Source organism: Colossoma macropomum, unplaced genomic scaffold (assembly GCF_904425465.1).
Source record: "Colossoma macropomum unplaced genomic scaffold, Colossoma_macropomum, whole genome shotgun sequence".
Lineage (NCBI taxonomy): Eukaryota > Metazoa > Chordata > Actinopteri > Characiformes > Serrasalmidae > Colossoma > Colossoma macropomum.
In genome coordinates, this window is record NW_023494785.1 from 29,185,654 (window position 1) to 29,209,181 (window position 23,528).

At 40.8% G+C, this 23,528-nt stretch overlaps 1 protein-coding gene across 1 annotated transcript; it reads left to right on the top strand.

Moving 5' to 3' along the window:
* The first annotated feature begins 1,740 nt into the window (after positions 1 to 1,740).
* On the top strand, positions 1,741 to 20,990 carry ppp4r1 (protein phosphatase 4, regulatory subunit 1). Its single transcript, XM_036589848.1, is given in 21 exon segments — positions 1,741 to 2,176; positions 2,374 to 2,418; positions 4,184 to 4,319; positions 4,606 to 4,712; positions 5,559 to 5,701; positions 6,560 to 6,706; positions 6,807 to 6,914; positions 7,073 to 7,138; positions 7,550 to 7,708; positions 8,934 to 9,064; positions 9,150 to 9,183; positions 9,185 to 9,911; positions 13,465 to 13,607; positions 13,824 to 13,916; positions 14,285 to 14,470; positions 16,756 to 16,917; positions 17,105 to 17,205; positions 18,093 to 18,213; positions 18,461 to 18,589; positions 19,087 to 19,228; positions 19,843 to 20,990. Coding segments are annotated over 21 exon segments (3,051 nt in total). The 5' UTR covers positions 1,741 to 2,169; the 3' UTR covers positions 20,007 to 20,990.
* The last annotated feature ends 2,538 nt before the right edge of the window (positions 20,991 to 23,528 follow it).

The following is a 23,528-nucleotide window of genomic DNA, read 5'->3' on the forward strand; positions in this document are numbered from 1 at the left end:
GCCAGTCTTGCAGTCAGAGCTGTGGAGGAGTCAAGTGCGTCACCAAAACCAGCATGGGCGGAGGAGATCCGAGGGTTGGCCATACAGCCAGTGGCACAGGGCTGCTGGTGCTGGGTGTGCGGCCAGCTGGGACATCTTGCTAGGGCTTGTCAGCTGACCATACCTGCAGCCATACAGCCAGTGGCACAGGGCCACCAGTGCTAGATGTGCGGCCGGCTGCGACATCTGGCTAGGGCTTGTCCATTGGGGTGAACTCGGTGGAAAAGAATGCTAGTCTAGCCAAAATGAACAAACAGTGACCGTGGTGGCTCGAACCTACCTATCAGACACTATCTATCCACATTTCCATCAACATTGGAGGAGTTCCATGCATTTCTCTGGTGGACACAGGGTCAACAGTCCAAGTGGCCTGTCCAGAAAGGGTGCCAGCAGGGTTGGAGCTCCAAGACATGGCAGTTCATCTCCGCATTCTGACTGGTGAGCTAGCAATGATCATTAGGAGGGGATAGGTGATGCTGACAGTCGGGGACAAGAATATGCACTACTTACTCTGGACTTAGTCTAGCTAAAGTCCAACATGAGATGTGCATTCTGGGCCTAGACCTTTTAAGAAGCAAGTGGTGTCAAATGAACCCAGAGAGTGCCATGCTGGGTTCCAGAGGTAACTGTGAGATGTAAGAGGTTCCACCTCACCCAGGAGGAGGACACAGAGCTGTATGTGCACTGCTGTGACCACTGCACGGCAAAGAAAGGACTACCAAAGCAACCGCACGCCCTGTAGCACTTGTGCTGGCCGGGACAATGGACAGGCCTACCCCTGTTTATTTACATGTTGCTTTTAGGTTATTTGTTCTTCAGCATTTATTTATGGGGTTATTCTGCACAGGACTCTTATTGTGAAGGGCAGGGCTGTGTGTGAGTGTGCGTGAGTTGTGTGTGTGTGAGAGAGAGAGACATGGGAGCTGAGTAGCAAGCGAGCTAGTAGAGAAAACTTATGCTTATGTACGAAGCTATAGCCAACGACAGCTGATAATAAAGCACTGCGGCCTGTGTGAAAGCTGCATTTCTTTTAATATTGGGGAATGCTACAATATCATAACAGAGGAGAGTACCCTGTTCTTTTGGTTTTGTCCTTTTCCTTTATTTAGGAATAAGGAGGATGCTGCTCCTCCAGACCACAAAATAACTGGACAAAACTGGTTTTTTAACAAGTTCATCACAAAAAAACTGCAAGACAAAAAAAAACGGGGACTCTGCTGATGTGAGGAAAAACAGCTGCTCGTGAGCTCAGGGCTCCTGCTTTTAGAGGCAGAATGAAACAGAATTTGGCTCTCTTTGATTTTTCTGGGTAAATCTGTAGAATCAGACACTGATCATAATTTAAAAATATTGTTACATTTCTGTTTGACAGAAGGGAAATGAATAAATAACAATGTCAATCCAAATCATTTTGTTGTTGTTGTTGTTGTCAGAAGGCACACTTGACCAGTAAGAGCACTAAGTATCCTGTACGTTTTAGCAGCCCTGCTATTTAAAAGTAAGGTTTAGATTTTAGATTCTAGAAGTCAAAACAATATCATAGCATCATCAAACAGAAATCTCTAATAAACTTAAAGGTAAAAAATCAGAGAGATATCTATCCTTTTTTTATTTTGTTAAACGTTATCATACCGTTTCCTTTTTTCCAGTCCATTTCAGACATGAGCCCGTAGGTGGCGATAAAAACACAGATTTATTTTTCGCCATAAAGAGAAGGAGGAGGCCGCTGAAGACCCGAGTATGTCTTAAGAATATTTACTAGTTTACTAGTTTACTTTTGGTCGTCAGATTTCATATATTTCGGCGCTGTGATGCCGATATTTCTGAACATCAACATTTAACCTCAATTGACAACCAAGCGCCGGCCACCAACACTTACTGCACATGCGCACAGCGCACACTCAGTGAGCGAAAAACACACTCGCGGAGCTGTTGGGTTTGAACTGAGAGCAGACAGACGGATCCCTTTATCGCCTCGGTCTGACTTAGCCTAGCATAGCTTAGCTTAGCTTAGCTTAGCTTAGCCTAGCCTAGCCTAGCCTCGCCTCGCCTCTCTTCTCTTCTCTTTCCTTCTCCTCCAGCTGTTGCCTCTTCGGCACACACCACTTTTAAATGTAGGACCAGGACAAGATGGCGGGTACGTTACACATCATACAGAAGTTATAACAGCAGGTTAAACACCCTCGCTGTTTAAACCCCCTCCCTCTTCAGCCACAGCTCGGCTGGCTAACTGGCTATTTGAAGTTCGAGAGGAAACAAGCTAACCCGGCTAGCTGAGCCGAATTTCGGTCCGTGTCGGGACTGAATTTGCTGTTTTGGTGTGTTTTATTACAGATATTTCGCTGCTTCAGGACGAGTCCCAGGAGGAGATAGACGGATGTGAGTGTTTCAGATCCTCTGAAGAACCTCTGGCTGAACATTAGTTGTCATTCGGTAGTTGGTATGTAACTGAGTTGGCAGATTGACTCGCTAGCTGAAGAGCCGCTACACCGTGCAAACTTTGCCCGTTGTTGAGGAGCGCTGTCCGGTAATGTTACACACGGCGGAGTGCCCAGTGAAAAACAGCGGCAGTTTGAACTCCCTCTGCTGTGTGACTGTGTAAAGTTTTTATCTTAGCTATCGTGCTGGCTTATGATAACATTTTCTAACTTGTGTGTAGTAGGAGGTAGTAGGTGTTTTTCGAGTGGCACCTCAAACTCAAGCCGAAGCCGGCTAGCTAGCTTAGCCACCTCCCCAGTTATATTAAGAGTGCTTGGAAAAGCTTTCTAAAATGTAACTTAACCTCCTGGTGCAGTATGCTGTGAACTGCCTTTTCGAATGAGCTTTGTTAATTACTTGGAGTTTTATCACTTACATGTTATCGAGGTAACCGGCAACTAAACCGACTAGCTAGCTAACCTAGCTAAGTTAGCACTGTGATTTATTTGCAGAGTGAGTCTGCGCCTGTGTTAACTTAGTTAGCTTAGCTGTTTGGCAGAAATACTTGGTTAGATGCCTGTCAGCTCACAGCGAAGCAGGACTTATGAGTTAGCGAGACACTTGCTTTATCAGACACAGAAAAGTTGCCGATTCGGGGTGGTGAAATGGTTTTCACTAATGCTTTGACTTTTGCTTTTCACTTAAGTTAACGTCACGTTACTCATTTCTGGAAGGACGAGACACAAATGTCGTTGCATATCCTGTGAGATGTTTGAAAGGCATGAGCTACTGCTGCACATAAACAAGCATGGGTACAGTTGGCAAAAACGTCTCAGCTGGTGTCTGCTTCCACTGGTGCTTTTGTGACACTGAGACTTGACACTTAAAGGGGTATTCCTCCAATTTTGAAAATAATTTCTGAATAATTTAGCCCTTGAGATGTGAACAGAGTCCTTCAGAGTGGTTTGGAGTGAAGTGGTTTATTGTAGAGGAACTTAGAGGCTCTGATTTCTTTACAATGGTGGTGATAGGAACCAGGGGTCATGATGTCTACAACACAGTCATTTTATTTACTATTCAAAACCACCAGTGAACCTACACATGCCTTTTGAGTTTTTATATGTAACATTATTGATGGTAAAATAGTGGTAAATCTGAAAAGTTATATTTTCTTTGGGGACTACACTGTCTAACAATACCCTGCATGTAGCCCTCTGTGAATGGATTAAAATAAATGGATTCAAATAGATTTTAAACTAAAACTTTATCACAAAATTACCATACAACAGTGTGTCGGACATCAGGCAGTGTATACCTAACCATTTCATGTAATGATGTTCTGTGTGTGAGTTTTCAGAAGCATTAAACTCTTCAGACGTCTGGTTCCTATTGCCACCACTGTGAACATTTCAGCAGTTTCTTTAGAACGGAGCATTACGCACCAAACCATTCTGAACAACTTTGTTTACATCTCAACCATTTAATTATATAGAATTTTTTTTAAAAATTCATGTAGTTCCCCTGTAAGGTCATGTTTTGCGCTTCACCTGCTTCGTTATTTTCTCAGTATGTTCAGAAAAAATACATGTGGCATGTCTCCTCTTCCACTGTTCTGGCTAAATTTGTTGGTGGTCACACTCTTCATTCGTGGGTAAAGGTCTTCACCACTGCCAGAGCGTGTTTGGGTGGTGGGTCCTGCTCATTGTATTTCCAATGTTTCTAATAGTTGGTGTGGATGACTACAGCTCAGAGTCTGACGTCATTATTATACCTTCAGCCTTGGATTTTGTATCGCAAGATGAGATGCTGACGCCCTTGGGCAGACTGGATAAATACGTCGCAAGCGAAAACATATTTAACAGGTATTCCCATATTTGCATTAGATTTGTTATTGTGTACTGATCTTCCCCGATCTCTCTTCTGGTGTATGTTTACATCAATAAACTAGATTTCCAGTTATGAACAGCTGTCTGTCTGTGTTCTCAGAGAGAGGGAAAAAATCTTAAATTTCCCACTAATGTTAGAATGCCTTGCACAAATCAAGGCCAAAGTCAGTTGTTTTTATTAATGTGTTTGCATTAATTTTACCATTACTATGCAAAAGATGCTTGCCATGGGATACGCCGTTCATTAGTATTTCATCCACAGACAGATGGTGGCCCGGAGTTTGCTGGATACGCTAAAAGCAGTTAGCGAGGATGAGAGGGATTGTATTGCAGTGCTGGAGAGAGTAAGCAGACTTGCTGATGACTCGGGTGAGCTATGATTTGAACCCTGACACAACAGCTTGGTATTCTGCACCTACTTTTAAATATATTTTATATAATAAAAAATAAATAAAATTGTGTTTGTACTCATGTGTATCTTTCTGAGAAAAAAGATATGTTTTCGGAGTATCCTGTGCCCTTGCTGTGTCTCAGGTTGAGTTTTACAAAGCAATGCTCCCCCTTTGGCAGTACACCAAGACTGAGGGGGCCCATTAATGTTTGATGGGACTGGTGTGACTTATTAAAGGGTTTGCACCAGGCTGCCAGGAAATCTACAGGACCATGCTTTTAGGATTTGCACATACGGCTAACTATCTAACCCTATCCACTTACCTCTGTGATATGCCCTAGAGAGGTCTCTGATAATTGCTTGATGTCTTTGCTGGAGGGTGCACAGCAAGTTCATCAGGCTGGTTTGTGTATGTCTGGTAAACATGCCTTTTTATTTAGGCTTGTGCTACAGAAAAAAAATATGTTTGTTGTGTTTCTTAAAAATGCTTCTGATTTAGAGTATGTCACCAGCTAAAAATTAAAGAAATACTACTTTTTTCCTCTTCTGACATAATTGGGTTACCTTTGTGCGTGTCTGTGCATGTCATGCTCATGCACCTTTGGTGCTCACCTGACTGAAAGCACCCATGCTGCAGGCAGATGAAAGTTCCGCTACTGCACAGTTCCATTTGCCAAGTGGCAAAAAACAGCTCCTGGCCCTTGCTATGTGCTAAATCCCTAAGCACTGTGACTGTGAAATGTGACACTTTGTGTTTGTGGTCCTGTGATTAGTGATCTTGGTAAATCATGAGTAATATAGTAGACTCTCTGTGTCCTTTCTAGAGCCCACAGTTCGAGCAGAGCTTATGGAACAAATTCCTCATATCGCCATTTTCTGCCAAGAGAACAGACCTTCCATTCCATTCGCGTTTTCAAAGTATTTACTGCCCATTGTGGTGAGATACTTAGCCGACCAGAACAACCTGGTAAGTGTCTTTTGTTTATTTTCCATTACATATACGTGTGTTTTAATAGGAATGATTCTTTTACCATCAGCAGTCCACATCTGATACAGGAGAGTAAAGAAAATATTTAGTCGTTGCTAGTGTACCTCTGGGGCCTGTCTCATAAAGCATGTTAAACTTTAGATGAGGTTCCTAGTTGAAGCTCCAGCTACTAAACCTATCAAATGCCACCGTGGTTAACTTGTTTTATGACTTTTTGTCATAACTCAGGTTTAGATACTCAAGCTATGATTATTCATTGAGCTCTTGCACATGAAAGCGTGACATTTATAATAAACAGCCAAACATGGGTAATATGAGGAGTGTCTTCCCCAAAAACGGAAGAAAAACTCATGTTACATAGATATGTAGTAAGTACAGCATTGATGACATTAAAAAGCAATGTTGTAGCCACTGGCACTGCATTAATGCTATTGGATTAATAATTGCTGTGAGTTTTGAATATTTATGTAGGTGATTTTATTTACTCTGCTCAAAAAGTGACTCCACAAACAGCACAAAGAAAAAAAAAGTGACCTGAAAAGGACTAGATGGGTCAGATTCACAATGCTGTTCCTGATTGATCAGAAGCTTACCCTGACTGATCCAAGAGCTGAATTTAACCTGCCCTGGAGCAAGTTATCATGGTGAGGCATTCTGGCCAAAAGTGATTATGGGAGAGAAAATCCAAGATGAGATCAATATAAGCTTAAAGTTCACTGGCTAATCAAGAAATTCTGCTTCGTGAGACAGACCTCAGTGTACACAATGTGAGTATGTGAAATGAGAGATCATATTTTCTTACAAGAATGTGGTCCTTTTGACTAATTTGCATTGCAGGTTAGGAAGACAAGCCAGGCAGCCCTCCTGATGCTTCTGGAGCAGGAACTGATAGAGCGAGTAGACATTGAGAACCTTGTCTGTCCTGTCCTGGTAGACCTCACTGCTCCGGACAGCAATGATGATGTTAAGACAGAGGCTATGGCGGTGAGTCTTTAGGAGATATTTTTTAACTGTTTTAATCAGTTTTGTTTGTAGTGCTGCACTGCAGTTTTTTAGTGTTGAACTTATTTTATTTAATAAACAGATTATTTGTAAAATGGCACCCATGGTGGGAAAGGACATCACAGAGCGCCTCTTCCTTCCACGCTTTTGTGAGATGTGCTGTGATTGCAGGATGTTCCATGTACGCAAGGTGGGTGTCTCTGATTGTCCCTTTTGTGTAGACTCTTAGAATGAAGGCCAGTCCTTATTTGGTTGCTTTTAAAAGCAATCATGGATGGAGAAGTTGGTGCATTGCTCAGATTTAATGTTACAGTGATTGACATGTTTTATTTGTTCTTCACTTGACAGGTTTGTGCCGCAAATTTTGGGGATATTTGTAGCGTTGTTGGGGGAGAAGCAACAGAAGGATTACTGGTATGTCTTCCTTCTTTTTGCTTGTGTTAGTTATTAACACATTTTGATAGAATTGCAAACACTTATTAGTCATATTAGTCTTGTTGGAGCTTGCTTAGTCCTGCTGAATGGTCACTGTTATGAGTTTATGTGGAAGCTATGTGATATTGCCTTGGACTTGACTGACCTCCACTTGTTGTTGAACCACTCTATGGTGTGACTGTGCCTTGGTGTCTGAATCAACTGTCAGGCTTGTCTTGTCTGAATACATTTTTCTAACCTGATTGGATTGTGTGTGATGACATGCCACTGGAACGAATTGAAATGCTTGTTAGGTTTAGGATATTGTTGGGGGTTGGGGTGGCGATTTCCCTTTCCAAGTGTAGCCTCATTGTTTTTCCTTTTTTCCTGCATGTCTCTCTTCCTGTGCAGCTGCCTCGGTTTTTCCAGCTCTGCTCAGATAATGTGTGGGGGGTGAGGAAGGCCTGTGCAGAGTGCTTCATGACTGTGTCCTCAGCAACCTCTCAGGAAGTGCGCAGGACCAAACTCTCGTCGCTTTTCATCAACCTCATCAGTGATCCCTCCCGCTGGGTGCGTGACTTCCTGCTCCCCTGGGCAGCTCATTCCAGGATGTTTGTTTGGATTTGAATTGGAACGGGCAGACTGGTTTGTTTGTTTGTTTGTTTAGATAAATATGGAATTCATTTCAGGCATTAGGGGTGGGAATCTCTAAGCACCTCACGATTCGATTACGATTCAGAGAGCTGCGATGTGATTATAAAACGATTATCGATGCATCTTTTTCTTCTATATAGCATTTATATTTTCTCACTGTGTCAGCTCAAGTTTCGAGTTCAAGTTTCAAGTTTGTCACTTGCACATGTCAGGACATTTATGCATTGAAATGCTTGTGCTGAGGCTCAGCTAATCACTCTACAGAAAGTAAATAAGTAAAAATAAAAATACAAGAAAAACCAACTGAAATATATTAAATATACACAAAATACACACAGAATATAGAGACAATATACATTTTAAAGGGGGGGATCGCCGCGTCAGTAAAGTAAAACCTTTGAGAAGGGACGTTTGCAACATGGCGCGAAAGCCCTGTTTCGCAATGACTGAGAACCGGCATGCAGACTGCAGGTCACATAGCAACAATGCGTTATTCGCATTTATAAGCAGCGCTGTTGGTTTCCTGGTAAGTTAAATCTGCAATGAGAGACTGTCACACACTAAAAAGTGGCGAAGCTGAAGACAGCTTCTCTTTCGAATTCTCCCGTTCCACCTTAAATGGTGCCGCATTTTCATTTGGCGCCTCAGTTAGAATTTGAGGTGGAAGAAGCTGGAGAATAAGACGTGACTCCAGCCTCGTAAAACAGTCGAACGTTGAGAGACATTTAACTGATCCAGAAGGAGCCGATCGGATTTCTCACTCATCCAGTAGTGTTTTTGTTATGTGCCGCCACAGACTGTCCGGGCGCTGCACTTCCGCACTTCCAAGTTCCGCCTTTTGCGTTCCGTCAACATTACGTAATAAATTAAATATTTAGAAAATCGATTTTTGACATTTGTGAATCGATTCAGAATTGTTCACGTCCGCATCGCGATGCATCCAAGAATCGATTTTTTTCCCGCACCCCTATCGGGCATGTTATTTAAAGATCAGCAAAGCAAGTTTATAAATTTTATACATTTCAGAACTGGTTTGATCGCTGCTGTATTGTTTGTTTGTCTGCCTAATGCTGTATGTGCAGTGTTAATTGTTGGCTACATTTAATAAATAGATAATTACTCCCTGCAATGTGGCCATCAGGTGCGGCAGGCTGCGTTCCAGTCTTTGGGCCAATTCATCTCCACGTTTGCCTGCCCAACAACTAATGTGGGCCAATACTTCAGAGAGGGGGCAGAGGAGGCCGACTGGAGCGGCCAGCAGTCACACAAGCAGTAAGAATTGTCTTCTATAGACGTGACTGTTTTTTTTTGGGCTAAAGTTTGCATAGCCTCAGCATTAATTGGTTGTTTTCTCCAGGGCTGCTGAGAAATCCTTAAACACTACTGCACCTTTCTGCGGACTGCCCCCCGACCTCTTCCACAGTGGACAATGCTCAGAGGCTCCTACATGAGCAAACTGCTGTCTCCCCACAGCAGGACTGCATTTCCCAGAATCCTCCCTGTACTCAGGAGCACTGTGAGGGTCAGCTGTGCAGATCGGAGCGGGAGGGTGTGGATGTAGCTGTAGAGGGGGGAGGAGAGCAGGTTGCTGATGCTTTGCCTCTGGACGAGTCCTGCTGCGATGTTGACTCGGAGAGGTCCAGCCCAAAGTGCCTTTCTGGGCCAGGTGATATAGACCCAGGTCCAGTTGGGGAGGAACATCAGTCTTTGCCAGTAGGAAACTCCACAGCACAAGAAAGCTACTCAAACTCTGAAGTCCCTAATGCAGAGGCTCCCACGCCCCCAACCCAGGCCACCACTGAGGGTGACCCACAGGAGAAGGTCTCTGCTTCTGCTGTAGATCCAAGTTCAGAGGTTAACTCCCCTCCGGTATCATGCCCTGAGGCAGAGAAAGTGGAGATTCCAGAGCAGGAGCTGTATAACTCCTTTCACTACTGGAGGACACCCATTCCACAGATAGACCTTGACCTGGAGCTTTTGGAGCAGCAGTGCAACAAAAGTGGTGAGGTCTCTAGTAATAGCCCCTCTTCCCAGGTTTCCACACCTGCTTTGGGCAGGAAGCAACTAGAGGAGCTCATTGAGAACTTGGAGCCCCACATCGATGACCCTGATGTGAAAGGTGAGTGAGGCAGTCATTATTGTTGTTAGTTTTAGTGGATTTTATGATTGCCTCACTGTTGGCTCATAGATGGGTCTGATTTTTTTAAAAATATTTTAATTCTCATGGGGGAAAAAAAAAGTTGATTAGTAAATTTGTGATTTTATTTTTATTATTTATTTTTTTTTTATGTATATACAAAGCTTCTGTCCAACATTATACATTCATATTTAAGAAACATTAGATCTTCAGTCTCCACTGGAGGAAAATGAAGAGCCTGCATTTTGTTTTAAATAGAGTCTCTTATCTGTTTCATCTAAAGAAGGAAACACAGAAAGGCTGCTACAGCCAGCTAAGGCCTACCGCGCACTGGACGATAAGTGCTGTGCTGCATTACCATAGGGTCTGTGGCACAGGGTAGCAAATGGTACAAAGCGCAAGTGTTGCAGAAAAGCTCTGATAAACATCAAGCCCAAATTGATTTGACCCTCTGCTCATATAGATTAAATGGGGGGGGAGGGGAATCATAGCAAGTTAAAAGCTAAAAGCTATGATGTGACTGAGTGAGTCATGTTGGCAAAGGTGAAAACAGGCACTTAGCATTTATCTGTGTCTTAAAGACTGCAGATGGACACCACGCTTGATCTGAATTTTGGTTTTAATATAGTACAACAGTAGTAAGATGGTGTGTGTGTGTGTGTGTGTGTGTGTGTGTGTGTGTGTGTGTGTGTGTGTGTGTGGGGTAGCCTGTAGTTGTAAGAGCCCTTTGCCTTTTTTCAAATAATACGAATTCGAATATCGAATTTGACTGAAATGCTCATCCTCATTGGTTAGAATATCGCTGTCCTTCACATGTTTTTCCTTGCTCTAAAGTATCCACTCCAGCTTGGGCTGGGTTTCCCAAAAAAGAAGCATGACGATTTAAGGTGATTCAACGCCAAGATGCTTTAGGGAAACTTGGCCCAGGACACTAATTTGCTCATATGTTGGATCAGAAATAACACCAGATTTTGCAGGGCAAGGGTGTTCCAAGATCAGAGCTGGGAACCACTGCACTAGAAACGTTTTACTGAGCATTTTACTGAAACTGTGATGAACACAGTGCAAAGCAAAACATGATGGTAAGCTGGAGGATTTAGCTTATGCTGTGCATTAAGCCATAAAGTTCTTGTTGTCTTGCACTAGTGTTTTGTAACTCACCCTAACCCTCAAGTATCAGCACCTTTTTGTTGGTTATTTCAGCACTTAAAATTTTATAATTGATTAAGTCAGTTTAAACATTTAATGTAGAAAAACAATCCAGAGCAGACGCATCTTGCATGCGTGCCACAACAGAGGCTTTTAAAGAATGGTTTGACTCAACATCTCAAATTTCTCTTAGATACTTGAGGATTCAGATTTGCGTTTTAAGTGCTTTATAAACATGCCCCTTTTAAAAAATACATTGGCTATGCTTTGTGGACTGTTGACTGCTTGAATGTACACAACATGGCCTATTAAATGGTTTTATTCCTGATGCAGTGTTTGAGACGGTACATGTTTGTTTACTACAATTGAACGGACTGTGCAAGTTATGGTCATCGGTCTGTGTAATGGATTTCAAAAACAGTTCCTCTTCAGGGACTTAAAGTGGTCAGGGCAGTCAGGCTCTTATGCTTTTGTTTCTGGTGGAAGGAAATGAGCTCGGGAAATTGGGCAAACAGTGAATAGAAAAGGGTGTGTTAGAAAATGTTGAGAACAGTGTGACAGCACAGCCATGATTTAACTTGATATAGATTGTGTATAAAATATGACACAAGCAATTTATTTAATTTATTTAGTGCATGCTACTAGAAATGATAATGTCATTTTAATTAGATTTAATGTGAAACCTAAAATAAAAGATGCAACACACAAAATATCAATTGTAAAACATTTCTGAGATCTTATTGGCTGAGCCATGTTCAGAGCCATTGTAATCTTTATTATATGCAAACTAATAAGGGCACACATCAACTGAATTTTGTATTAATGCGCTGGGATATTTAAATGTTCCATGTGTGGAACGTTATTTAAATGATATTTAAATGTTTCTTTTATGGTCCTTGAATGTAGCAAAGTACTGATACTCGGGAATAAACTTAGACATGTAGTGTAGTTTTAGCAAAGGGGCTGCAATTGTAATATGTTCATTACATGACTGGAAACTGAGAAGTTCTATGTTGTAAAGTTAAATTTACTGTACATTACTAGTTCATGTTAATTCCATAATAATAGTAATAATAAGTTTTTTGGGGTTGTTTTTTGGTTTAGTAAATAAGTTGTTTTATTTATTGGTTAACAATTAACCAGTGAATCATTTACATCCCTGACACTCTTCTTAAACTACTGTCCCTTCATAGTTTTGCATAGTGAAGATTTGTATCTGTCTGAAGATGAAAGCATAATGTTGCACAATAACACGTACATTGCATACCTGTGTGTGACTAACACAGATCCCTTCTTGTTATATCACAGGTTTCTTTGCACACTCATAGGTAGCATGGGTCTGTTCAGACCTGCGTTTACAGCATCAACCCATAAGCCTGCATAACAGACTGAATTCCTGACTTCAGTAGTCTGTTCAGTCTCTGATCCTACTATATCCATAAGAATGTACTGCATCTGGAACGTACCATCCAGATCAACTTACTTCAGGAAATGCAATTTGAAGAGCATTTCACAGAACTGTTTGCATTCAGATATATTTGACTGCGGTGTAATTTAGTCATGTTTAGTTTAAAACCAAATTCCAAAAAAGTTGGGGTCGTATATGAAATGCAGATAAAAAACAGAAAATGATTTTTACTTGATGATTGTACTTTGACTTGTATCTGAATGATAAAAGGACAAAGATGTAATGTTCTATCTTAACAATTTCATTGTGTTTTTTTTGGTCACCATACACTCATTCTGAAATAATTCCTGCAAAATGTTCTGAAGAAGTTGGGACCGGAGCAATTTAAGACTTAGAACAATATTCGAAAAACATCCTGAACAGGTGATAAAGTCATTTTTGGGTATAAAAGGAGCATCTAGGAAAGGCCTAGTTCTTCATAAGCAAGGATCGAGGCTTGCCACTTTGCCAAAAATGCATCAGCAAAAATCCAAAAGTTTAAAAATAATGTTTCTTACCCAGAGATTGTAAGGATTTTAAGTATTTCATCATTCAGTGCATATCATCATCATCATCAGTTGATTTCAGGGAATCTGGAGAAATCTCATGCTCCTTTCCAAGCTTTTTGGAACATTGTGAATGAACATATATTTACATAAAGGAATGATGTTCATAAGATGAAATATATATATATATATATATATATATATATATATATATATATATATATATAATATATTTTGCGCTTCCAATTTAATACAGGTCAAACAGAATTTACTGATCACTGCTTTATGTTGTTATAAGCGTTCCACATACTGTCAGCTAATTTGGAATTGGGTTTTTTTACTTTATTTAAATGTTATTGACGTTATGTTTGAGCAGTGAAATTCATTCAGCATCCCTAATGTTCATCTGCCATTTGGTTTGTATGTTTTACAGCACAAGTAGATGTGTTAACTGCTGCTCTGAGAGCCACTTCTTTGGATTCTCACCTTGAGGAGGCGTTCCTGGAGCCCAGACAGGCCCATGACAACCCCTTCGGCTCTCGCCATGTCCCTCTCATTGACTCTTCTGATGTAGAGGTACAAACAGGACTGCTGGTCTAAGATCAGTCTTTACTTCTCAAATTTTAATCTACATGATCGTATAGGTGAATGCTGGGTCTACTAGGTGTTTAATTGTAATTCTCATTTGTACTTAAATCTATTAGTACACTCCCCTATTTCAGATACAGCCAGGTAGCAGGATTGTTGAATTGCATCATGCATCTGTGAATGTATGGTGTTTGTGTATTTCAGAGCCGAGACTCCACCTTACCAATGAGTCACGGTGATGAGTCAGAGTTAAGTGACGGTAGCAGTCCAGAGGAGGAGAAAAAATCCAAACAACAGGTAAAGCATTCACAAGGATAAATAATTTAGTCCAAACTACAGGTAAAACAGAGCTGAAGTGTTTTTTTTTTTTCCGATCCAAGCAATAATGTAAGATGCCCGTTTTATGGTTTTCTGTTCTGAAGGAAACATCACAGTTGAATTATTACACAATGTTTAATTCTACATTTCTAATTAATTTTGTATGCCTTTTATGTTTGGCTTAAAGTCATGACTGTTCCAGCGTGCTACATTACAACACATTGTTTTCACACTGTGTACTCTAGGCTATGTTGTTAATTTGCTTGTCAGGAATGTTTACAAGCATTTGCGAAGATCTGCTGACAGGCAAGTGTTAACATGCTTCTTGTCTCTGTGGCATTCTGCAGGATGTGGTCCCTCAAGCTCTGTTAGATCAGTACCTGTCTATGACGGACCCCTCCCGGGCTCAGACAGTGGATATGGAGATTGCCAAGCACTGTGCCTACAGTCTGCCAGGCGTGGCTCTCACACTAGGCCGCCAGAACTGGCACTGCCTCAGAGACACCTTTGAGACACTGGCCTCTGATATGCAGGTGCCTTAAGACACCACACCACAACACAACTACGACACCTTCACAATGTACTTGTGCTCCTGTCAGGTCATAGATTTTGCTTTCTTTATGCTTTCCTTTAGAGTCATTTGAATCATGGGAGATTATTTCATTCTTTTTCATATTTCTTTTTCTTAGTAAATTTTAGCGCTGACCTGAATAATTATTGAAGTGGTCAAGTGTTTGTTCGTTTCCTTATTTAGTATTTGGAAGTTTCATCTTTTGACCACCAGAATTCTGGAACACTCTTGTGGAATTTTCAGATTGAGGCCAATTCAGGAAAAAAATAAGTACTTAACGATGGATATTAGGCTACAGAAAATCACTACAAAAATAATGTTGGCTTTAGGCTGAATACAGCCAGACTCAGTCACCCCTGAAGAAAGATAAGTGAGTGAAATATATTAAATAGCAAAGTTTAAACAAAGAGAAATAGCCTAACACAACACAAAGACAAACAGAGACAGCAAGCTAACGAGTCCTAGAAGTCATGGATGGCTGTACACTTAGACGACTTTAAAGTAAATAACTCCTCAAGCCTGAGTGAGATTTGCTTGTCTGCCGAAAGTTATTTCACTCACAATGGAACTTGAACATGGACCACAAAGTTAGCAAAGGAATATGAACTTGTCATGGTTCAGTAAACCTGACTATAAAACCCCATCTCTAAACAAATATTTTAAAAGATTTACATCTTGAACTTAGTTTTGTATCATCTCTGTTATCAAGGTAAGCGAAAATTCCTGTCGGACTCGTCTGTCTCTTTCTTTCTGTGACATAATGTCACAGCGCATCTGTCTGTCTGCATCTTTGGGACATCCATAGTACAAAGGGACTTATAAACATGTAAACTGTTTGTCACTGGTCAAAAACAGATGAAATTTTTGTCAGTTATAAAATGTAAATGTTATTATTTTTGAGGTTAGTGTTGAGAACAAGTATTCAATTACTCGTTTGGAAACGCAGAATATTCAAAGCCTTTAAAGTGCTGTTCGGCCTGCCCTAGTAAATTTTGAGCCTTGTTTTAAGTTGGTACCCAGAATTATGGGCATGCAAGAAGATCCTTTTGTCTCCTGTTATCTTTTTCATTTGTCCGTCTGGCAGCTGAGGAAGGTGGGGCTGGTCTCACGTAGAGAAGCTGTGCACTGGGTCAGGGTATATCATGTTAATTTTGACTGCTTGTTGAGCTCATATCCATTGCTGGTGTCCTGTTTGGATTTGCAAGCCCAGTGTGCTCCCTTTAGTGTGGAATTTACTAGACTGTGACTGACTGGGGTCTTCTTTTATTATCCCAATTCCCTGCCTTTCACTATACCACACGGAGAGCCTGATTAATTGTGATCCTGCTGACATTAAGGCAGCTATGTCAGCCTCATTCTGGGTCTCTACTTTTGATTGTAGTCTATTGCATAGTGTTCTCTCACCTTGCTGAGATTTACTTTATACATTTTGTTTGACATTTTTGGGCATGCACCATTCTTATATATAGAAACATTCTTGTATTAAGACTTATGTGCCATGAGAGCTTAGAAGAAACTGTTTCTGTTGCTTCTCTAGCTTAATAGAGAATTGGCACAATGCACTTACCTGCTACTGGGTTACTGGGCTACTGGACTAAAGGCTGCATATATTTTTTATGGCGGTAAGGGAAAGGCAGCGAGTATATTTTTGTCACGTCAAGAAGAAGTACAATGGCCATTAGTACCATATCTTTTCAAGATAGAGAACACTTATTTCCTGATTTTGAAATGAAAGTGCTGTAGGATCTGCTGCTGAAATGAAAGTTTTTAAAACTGCAAGATGAAGCAAGATGTTTTGTGGAACATACATGCGGCCTTTATCTTGGTGTGCATGTAATGCTTTTCTCTCAGCAGGTCAGTGAATAGATACATTTTGAAATAATAATATTTTTGGGTCACATTTCTCTTTATTCATAAATGAGAACATGCCTAATGTCCAGAGCAGTCGTTTTCAAAAGTCTGTCACTTCTGAAACTGCTGTTGGTCTTTTGGCAAGTTTGAGAAACCTGTTTGAGAGACCTGGGCTATTGGACTCTACAAAGTGGCCGCTGATGGTTAGGATGATGATTAGGAATTAAAAAAGGATGTTGTCTTTTGTTTAGTTTTATTATTAAAATTAAAATATTAATATATTTTTCCTCACTTTTTATTCTTCCTTACTTTTACTTCTCTCTCTCTCTCCTTCTTCCCCCTTTTCTTCTCTGATCATTTTACCCATTGCTTGCTGCTTCTTATATTGTCTCTCAGTGGAAGGTGCGGCGGACTCTGGCCTTCTCCATACATGAATTGGCACTAATTTTAGGTGACCAGCTAACTGCTGAGGACCTGGTGCCTATTTTCAACGGCTTCCTAAAGGACCTGGACGAGGTGCGCATAGGAGTCCTCAGACACCTCTATGACTTCCTCAAGGTTGGTCAGCACTTCAGATGTTGCTGTGTTAGCAGTCAGTCAATGACATTTACCTGCTCAGTTCAGTTGTTTTGTCTCACCTTTGTTTTGCAAAGCTTAGTTTCACTTCTCAAAGAGCTCTCTCCCACAAACACACTAAATTACACAGGTATTAACTCAGCACATTTCTTTTCTGTTCCTCTTTTAGCTGCTGCATCAGGAAACTAGGCGGAAGTACCTGTACCAACTGCAGGAGTTCCTGGTCACAGACAACAGCCGGAACTGGAGATTCAGATCAGAGCTAGCAGAGTATTACTTTTATGGCAATTAGTTTTCTATTATAGCCCAGTAATCTCATTCACCAACAGTTATTTTCCCAGTAAACGGAAAGGCACTCTACAACTGCAGTAGCACTTGTTGTTCATAGTGTTTGATTGTTTGCTTTCTTGCAGCGCTTTTGTTTTCCAACATTCTTTAAGCTGATTAGCTGTCACAAGCGATACCCATGCTGCTTTTAAACTGCACTCCTGCCACCATACAAATTGCAGTACACTCCTAATCACTGTAACCTTTTATTCTGGCTTTGCGCAGCAAGCAGTGCCACACTACAGCAAGTTTTAACACTTCAGAATAGAGCTGAACAATTATTCGTTTTTGTTTTGAAATCGCAGTTTGAAAGAGTGCAGTTTTCAAATTGCAAGAGCTGTAGTTTTACTTGTATCTTACATTATTTCAACACTGTCTTAAGTGTCAAATGGGGAAATTTAACCTAATAATGCAGAACTTGTGAACTGGTGGTTTGGCACACTACAGTCAGCAAGCGTGAAGTCTAAAAAATGGATGTGCTTATCTTCTTTAAAATTGCAGTGCTGGTCAGAACAAATTCTGCAAATTGTTCAGCCCTATTTCAGACCTTTTTTTTCAGCAAGGGACATGCTAGTGGTATCTAGCTAGAAACACGCTTTTTGGCTGTGATTTGCTAGAAAAAAAAAGACATCTAAGGAGGGCTGATTGCAAAGTAGTGGCTCTATGAACCTATTGACAAATTTTCTTGGCTTCATGTGTCTCACTCGATCTGATTTAACAAGTTTTTTGACCACTGCTGTATGCAATGTCAAAATATGATGTCAAATTTATTTGTATATGTGCCATGTTATTGTACAGATTGTTGTGTTTGTGTGTATTGTGTCTGACAGGCAGCTAGTCTTGCTGTTGGAGCTGTATAGTGGGCAGGATGTGTTTGATTACCTGAGACCTCTGGCATTCTGCCTCTGCACAGACAGAGTCTCCTCAGTACGGTGGACCTCCTACCGACTGGTATGCATGGCCGAACAATACACAGCGCATTCTGCTTCTCCAGTGTTTTGTTTGTATTTGAAGGGCATTTCCTTTTTCTCAAATTTGTGGCTCCTTAGCTGTAACATTATTGTTACCTGGACATCCAGACTGCATAACTGAAACACAAATACACTCTCACTTAAAATTGCTCTTAAAAGTTTCTACAAAGGTTATACATGTGAATAAAATCATAGTGCTGCATGTCCGTTTATTTTTCTCTGTTCAGGTCAGTGAGATTATTAGGAAGCTTTCCACATGCCCTGCACTGCTAGTGGATTTCCTTGGCGAGTTAGTGGATAAATTCTGTCACTCTCCAAAATGGTCAGGGCGCCAGGCTTTTGCCTTCGTGTGTCAGGTAAGGACAAATAATTATACTACCTCACTGTCGTAAAGCAGTGATTATACCAAAATTAGGAACAAGCTTTTTAATGGAAAAAAAAAAATCAGATTTCAAATAACTGCTCCTCTGTCACCTTGTAATGTTTTGTGTTTGTTTCTACATTATTAAACATGCCCTGTATTAAACCATACACCTCACTGAACACTTGAGCCTTGGAAAACAACCGGTTAACAATGGTTGAAATTGGAGTGTTCCTGCCATATGGTCAGTGCAGAGGAGTTTTTGCTTTCTTCACTCTGATGTCCCCTACCAGCAACCTGCCACAGGCTCAGGTTATTACAGCAAAAATAACAGCCTCTGTTTGCAAGGACAGCCATATGAAGTGTTCTTGGAGGTTTTTGTATCTCTGTCTCTCCATCTGGTACAATAACCGGAGAGTCTTTTTATGCTCACCTTTCTTCCCTCACAATCTCTCCCTTTTTTCCCTATTTTTACACACTTGCTTTCTTTAGCTTGCTATAGAGGAGGACTGTGTCGCATTGGAGCAGTTTTCAGAGCACCTGCTGGCTCCTCTGCTGCAGCTGGCATCTGACCCCGTGCCCAACGTCCGTGTGCTGCTGGCCAAGACCTTGCGCCAGAGCCTGATGGAGCGAGGTTAGACACAGTCTATTCAGTAGTTTCATAGAGTAAATTGTCTTTAGCGATAGCAAAAGTGAGGAATGGGGAGGAAGAGAAGTACTTAGTGCTAAATGTAGTCAAACATGATTTTGGTCTACAGTTAAATGTAATGGTTGGTACCATGGGCACAGATAAAGACTAGTGTGGTGCTTAATGAAGCTGCTTAGTTGAAAATCCAGGTCTAGGCTTCTGTGCTTGAGGAAAAACAATTTTTCAAAATTTACATAACTAAGTGGTTCATCTGTTGTCATTCAGAGTGATGTGAAAGGTGCCGTCCTAGAGAAACTTACAGACTCAGAATTGGTCACAGTAGTGGTGATAGGAACCAGACATCCAAAGCTTTGATGCCTCTTCAAGCTACCTCACAGAAAGTTATGTGAAGTGGTTATGAAAACTGGTCATTGTCGATTAAAAAAGAATGGCTATTGCGTTGTAGGTACAACAACTCCAGGTATCCTTTGTTTAATTACACATACATTTTGAAAAATCGATGGAATTGCCCTTTAATCCCAAAAGAACACTTCCTACTATATACACTGTATTCACAGTAAAGGTATATTTGATGATAACGTCTTTCTTGTCTTTTGTAGAATATTTCCTACACTCAGCCAACTCGCACCAAGAGGCTCTGGAGCAGACCCTAGTGGCTCTGCAGATGGACATGGACAAGGACGTCAAATATTTTGCCAGCGTGCACCCAGGAAGCACACGCATTAACGAGGATGCCATGAGCACCACTTCCTCCACCTACTGAGTGTGCACACACACACCACCCCCAGCTTCATGCTGGGTGATGGTCGAGGGGCATGGACTGACCTCTACCAAGGGCACAAAGACTGAGAAATATCTGCTCGGGGAACAGCTTCAACCAACTCTAATTCCCTTGAGAGCAGCTCACTACAACATTGTTTATGTGTGTTCTTTTTTGCCACAGAAGCCTTAAAAGTGTCTTCCTTAAAACCAGAGAATACTTGAATATCTGGAGCTGTCAAAACATCAACAAACTACAACAAATCAGTCAAAATGTCAACATATCTCAAAACCATGCAGTGGGTGACCTTGATCATCTTTCCCCTATTCTCCTTTCCTTCTGTAGTCTCATACTGATGGACCTTCATTTCTCTCCTCTGTAGCCGGACGCCAGTAATTCTCAGCTTCACAAAAACCTGTTAGCAGGAAAGACTGTAGCACCAAGCTGTTCCCTCATTTTATCTCCTTTATTTTTGTTTTGATACTGTACTGTGTGAACGACTCATATGCTGCAGATATATTCAAAGTGGAGAGTGTGTAACCGCCTCAGCCTTTTCTTCCCAGCGTGGTCTGGGAGCTGCCGATTGACGAAGCACGGTTTTTCAAGGGCTTGAGCCGCCATTGTTTTAAAGTCTAGTGCAGCACATTGTTGTACCCGTGGACACGGGGCTCCCCTGGCACACAGGGGTCCAGGTCCTAATGGAAAAACGAACTGTTGTATTTTTTAAACCAAAATGACGAGCGGTCCATTTAGCAGAGTATGTGGAAATTAAACATTGAATCAGTGTGGTTGTTGCACATCGCTTCAAACCCTGGGGTATTTTAAACATGAAAATTAAATGCTTCATCATGACCTACGCATCACCTGTACTGTACATATCTTTATCAACTGCTATTTTTTCCATTTTGATCAGTGATCATGAATAGAATTGTGATATAATGTTCTCTTAACCTGTCCAAAATAAAAGTTCAAATTCATTTGCTTGCATAGACTGGAGCTTTGTTTCTAACAATCCTGATTCTAAAGTCTGATTGGCTGAGCTGTGTCTGAAGCCACTATAAAATACTCAATAGATGCACATGACCACCTCACAACAACTGAATTCTGTATTACTCTGCCAAGTTACAAAAACTCTTTGTGCGGTAAATGAAATAATCTTTGTAATGCTGCTCAACTTGACCGCAAAGAGTACTGTTGAAGTAAGAACCCGGTTTTGTTTAAGTGAGGGGCTGAGAACTAATTTACTTAACTAGAACTAGGCAGGTAGCGAACAGACTTAAAGGTAGCAAACAGCTGAACAACTCAATGTCACAGGCTGAATGTCACTTAAATGTCTTCAAATGTCCAAGTCAGATCTGCCTTGTGTAGCGTCATGTGCTGTGTAAGTTCAGGTTTCTGCACCCAAAAGGTGCACTATTTGCCCAGCATGGAATTCTACACAAATGTCCCAAATGACTGTTTAGATATATTATATGTAGTTTTGGTGCTGGAGCCAATAATTTTATTCCTGAATAGGTAGCAATTTCATATTTAGGCCCGGCATGGGAAAAGTGACGTACAACAAGAGGCAGTTTACAAATTATAGTTCCAAAGAAGTTACAAATTCTCTGGTACAGCACCATTAGCTTGGTGCTTGGTCACTGAAAGATCTTGTCCTCTTTTAGCAGTCCATGGTTGCCTGGCAACAATATCATGCTCTAAATAAACGTATTAATTTAATTTACCTAGTAATTTATTTTAAAAACTGTGCATTTAATCATATTTTGTTATCCGCTGTTTTATGAAAGCAATACGATGCTTGAGGCCTTGTATAAGGTTTTAAGCACTCTGCTTCGCGTTGTATAGTTGGTCGTGCCTAATAACACCATTAACTGTGATAAAATCACTGTAACGGATGGCTTTCATGGCTTATTGATTTATTTGGTTACAGTATTTTGTAGCAATTAAAATTATGGGAAGACTTCTTTAATTGAAATTAAATTATTTTAGTAGACTCAGCGTTATAAAGAAAATGCTCTTTAAGTTCAGGATTGTAAATTTTGTGCTGACATTGAATCACATTCACTAAATAAACTCTGAAATCTCTATGTTGGCTGTAGAGGGCACTACATGCTCTGAATGATTCATACCTCCAATTCATATTTCAGTTGTTTTGTGTTTGATAGTGCTACAGTGTTGGTACTATTTAATGATTTAACACCTTAAAATCCCAGGCTTATTACATGTCGAGGCTTATTATTCAGTAACTACATGGACTACAATGCAAAGCCGGGTTATTCTTAGGTTATAGAAGTGTGTAGTAAAACCTCTGACCCACCAGTGGGTCTTGGCCATTAGTGGTGTTAATGTAAGGAAGATATACACACAAAGGCACAAACATAAATGCGTTTTATTACTGTTACTTCATTGTAAGAGCCAGTACAAGACACCTGCTATCTGAATGCGTCTGTGAAGCAAGCGCAGCCCACCATTCACTTGGTTTTCCCTGTTGGATTTTTTTTAAGGGTTTGTTATCAGAAATCCAAAGGAATTATATTGGAATGTGTCTCTGTCTTAAGGATACTTGATTTACAGTTCTTCTGTATGTCTTAAACCACCTTTACATCAGTCAGCAGTAATAAATAAAGGTATTTATTTCAACCCAAACGATACGCTGTGGCTTCCGTTTGAAAACAGTTCTTAATTACTGCTGACGAAACATGTAATGGTTAATTGGACCTATAGCAATAATGCTGACATGCAAGCTGGCTGTATGACAAACTCACTGATGCCAAAGAGCCTTTGTATGCTGGCTAGCAATGATGCCATGTGAAGCTCCCACCTGCTTCTAATGCCAAGACTGAGTGGTCATGTGACCTCACCCATCTCCTCCCAGGAGAGAAAGACTCCTTTGTGTGGCTTTGAATGCTATGCTGAGGGAGGAGACTGCATCACCCTCCAAATGAGCCCAACCATGGGTTATCTGACCCAGAATCCAGTCTCAGTCTCTAAAAAAAAGAAACGCAGAAGCATGAAAGTTCCTGGCTCCCTCCTCTTTTCTTTCTCTGTTCAGGGGATGTTGGGCTGACTGATTCAAGCACCTGCATACTGAAAGCATTGACACACAGAGGAAGGAAATACATAGGAATAGCTGTGATGACACTAGCCTGACTGAGGCAATCCGAATGATTAGACAAGAATACATGGTCAAATATTGTGCTTCATAACAGGAACGTATGACTTCACCTGACTAGATGTTGCAACCTCTGCTGCAAATTATGGTTATGTACAAAAAAGTTGGGACAATGTGTGAAATTCTAATGAAAAAAGAAAGCAGTGACTGGTTAATTCAGTTTGACCTGTTAAAACAATACAAAATGTAATATTGGATGTTCTACCTTATGAAATTGTATTTGTTGTAAATGTATGCTTATTCCAAGTTTTAAAACTGTTGAGACGGGAGCATGTTTACCACTGTGTTACACCACCTTTCCTTTTAACATCACTTAATAATCGTTTAGGGACTGATGCAGTTTTGAAAGTGGA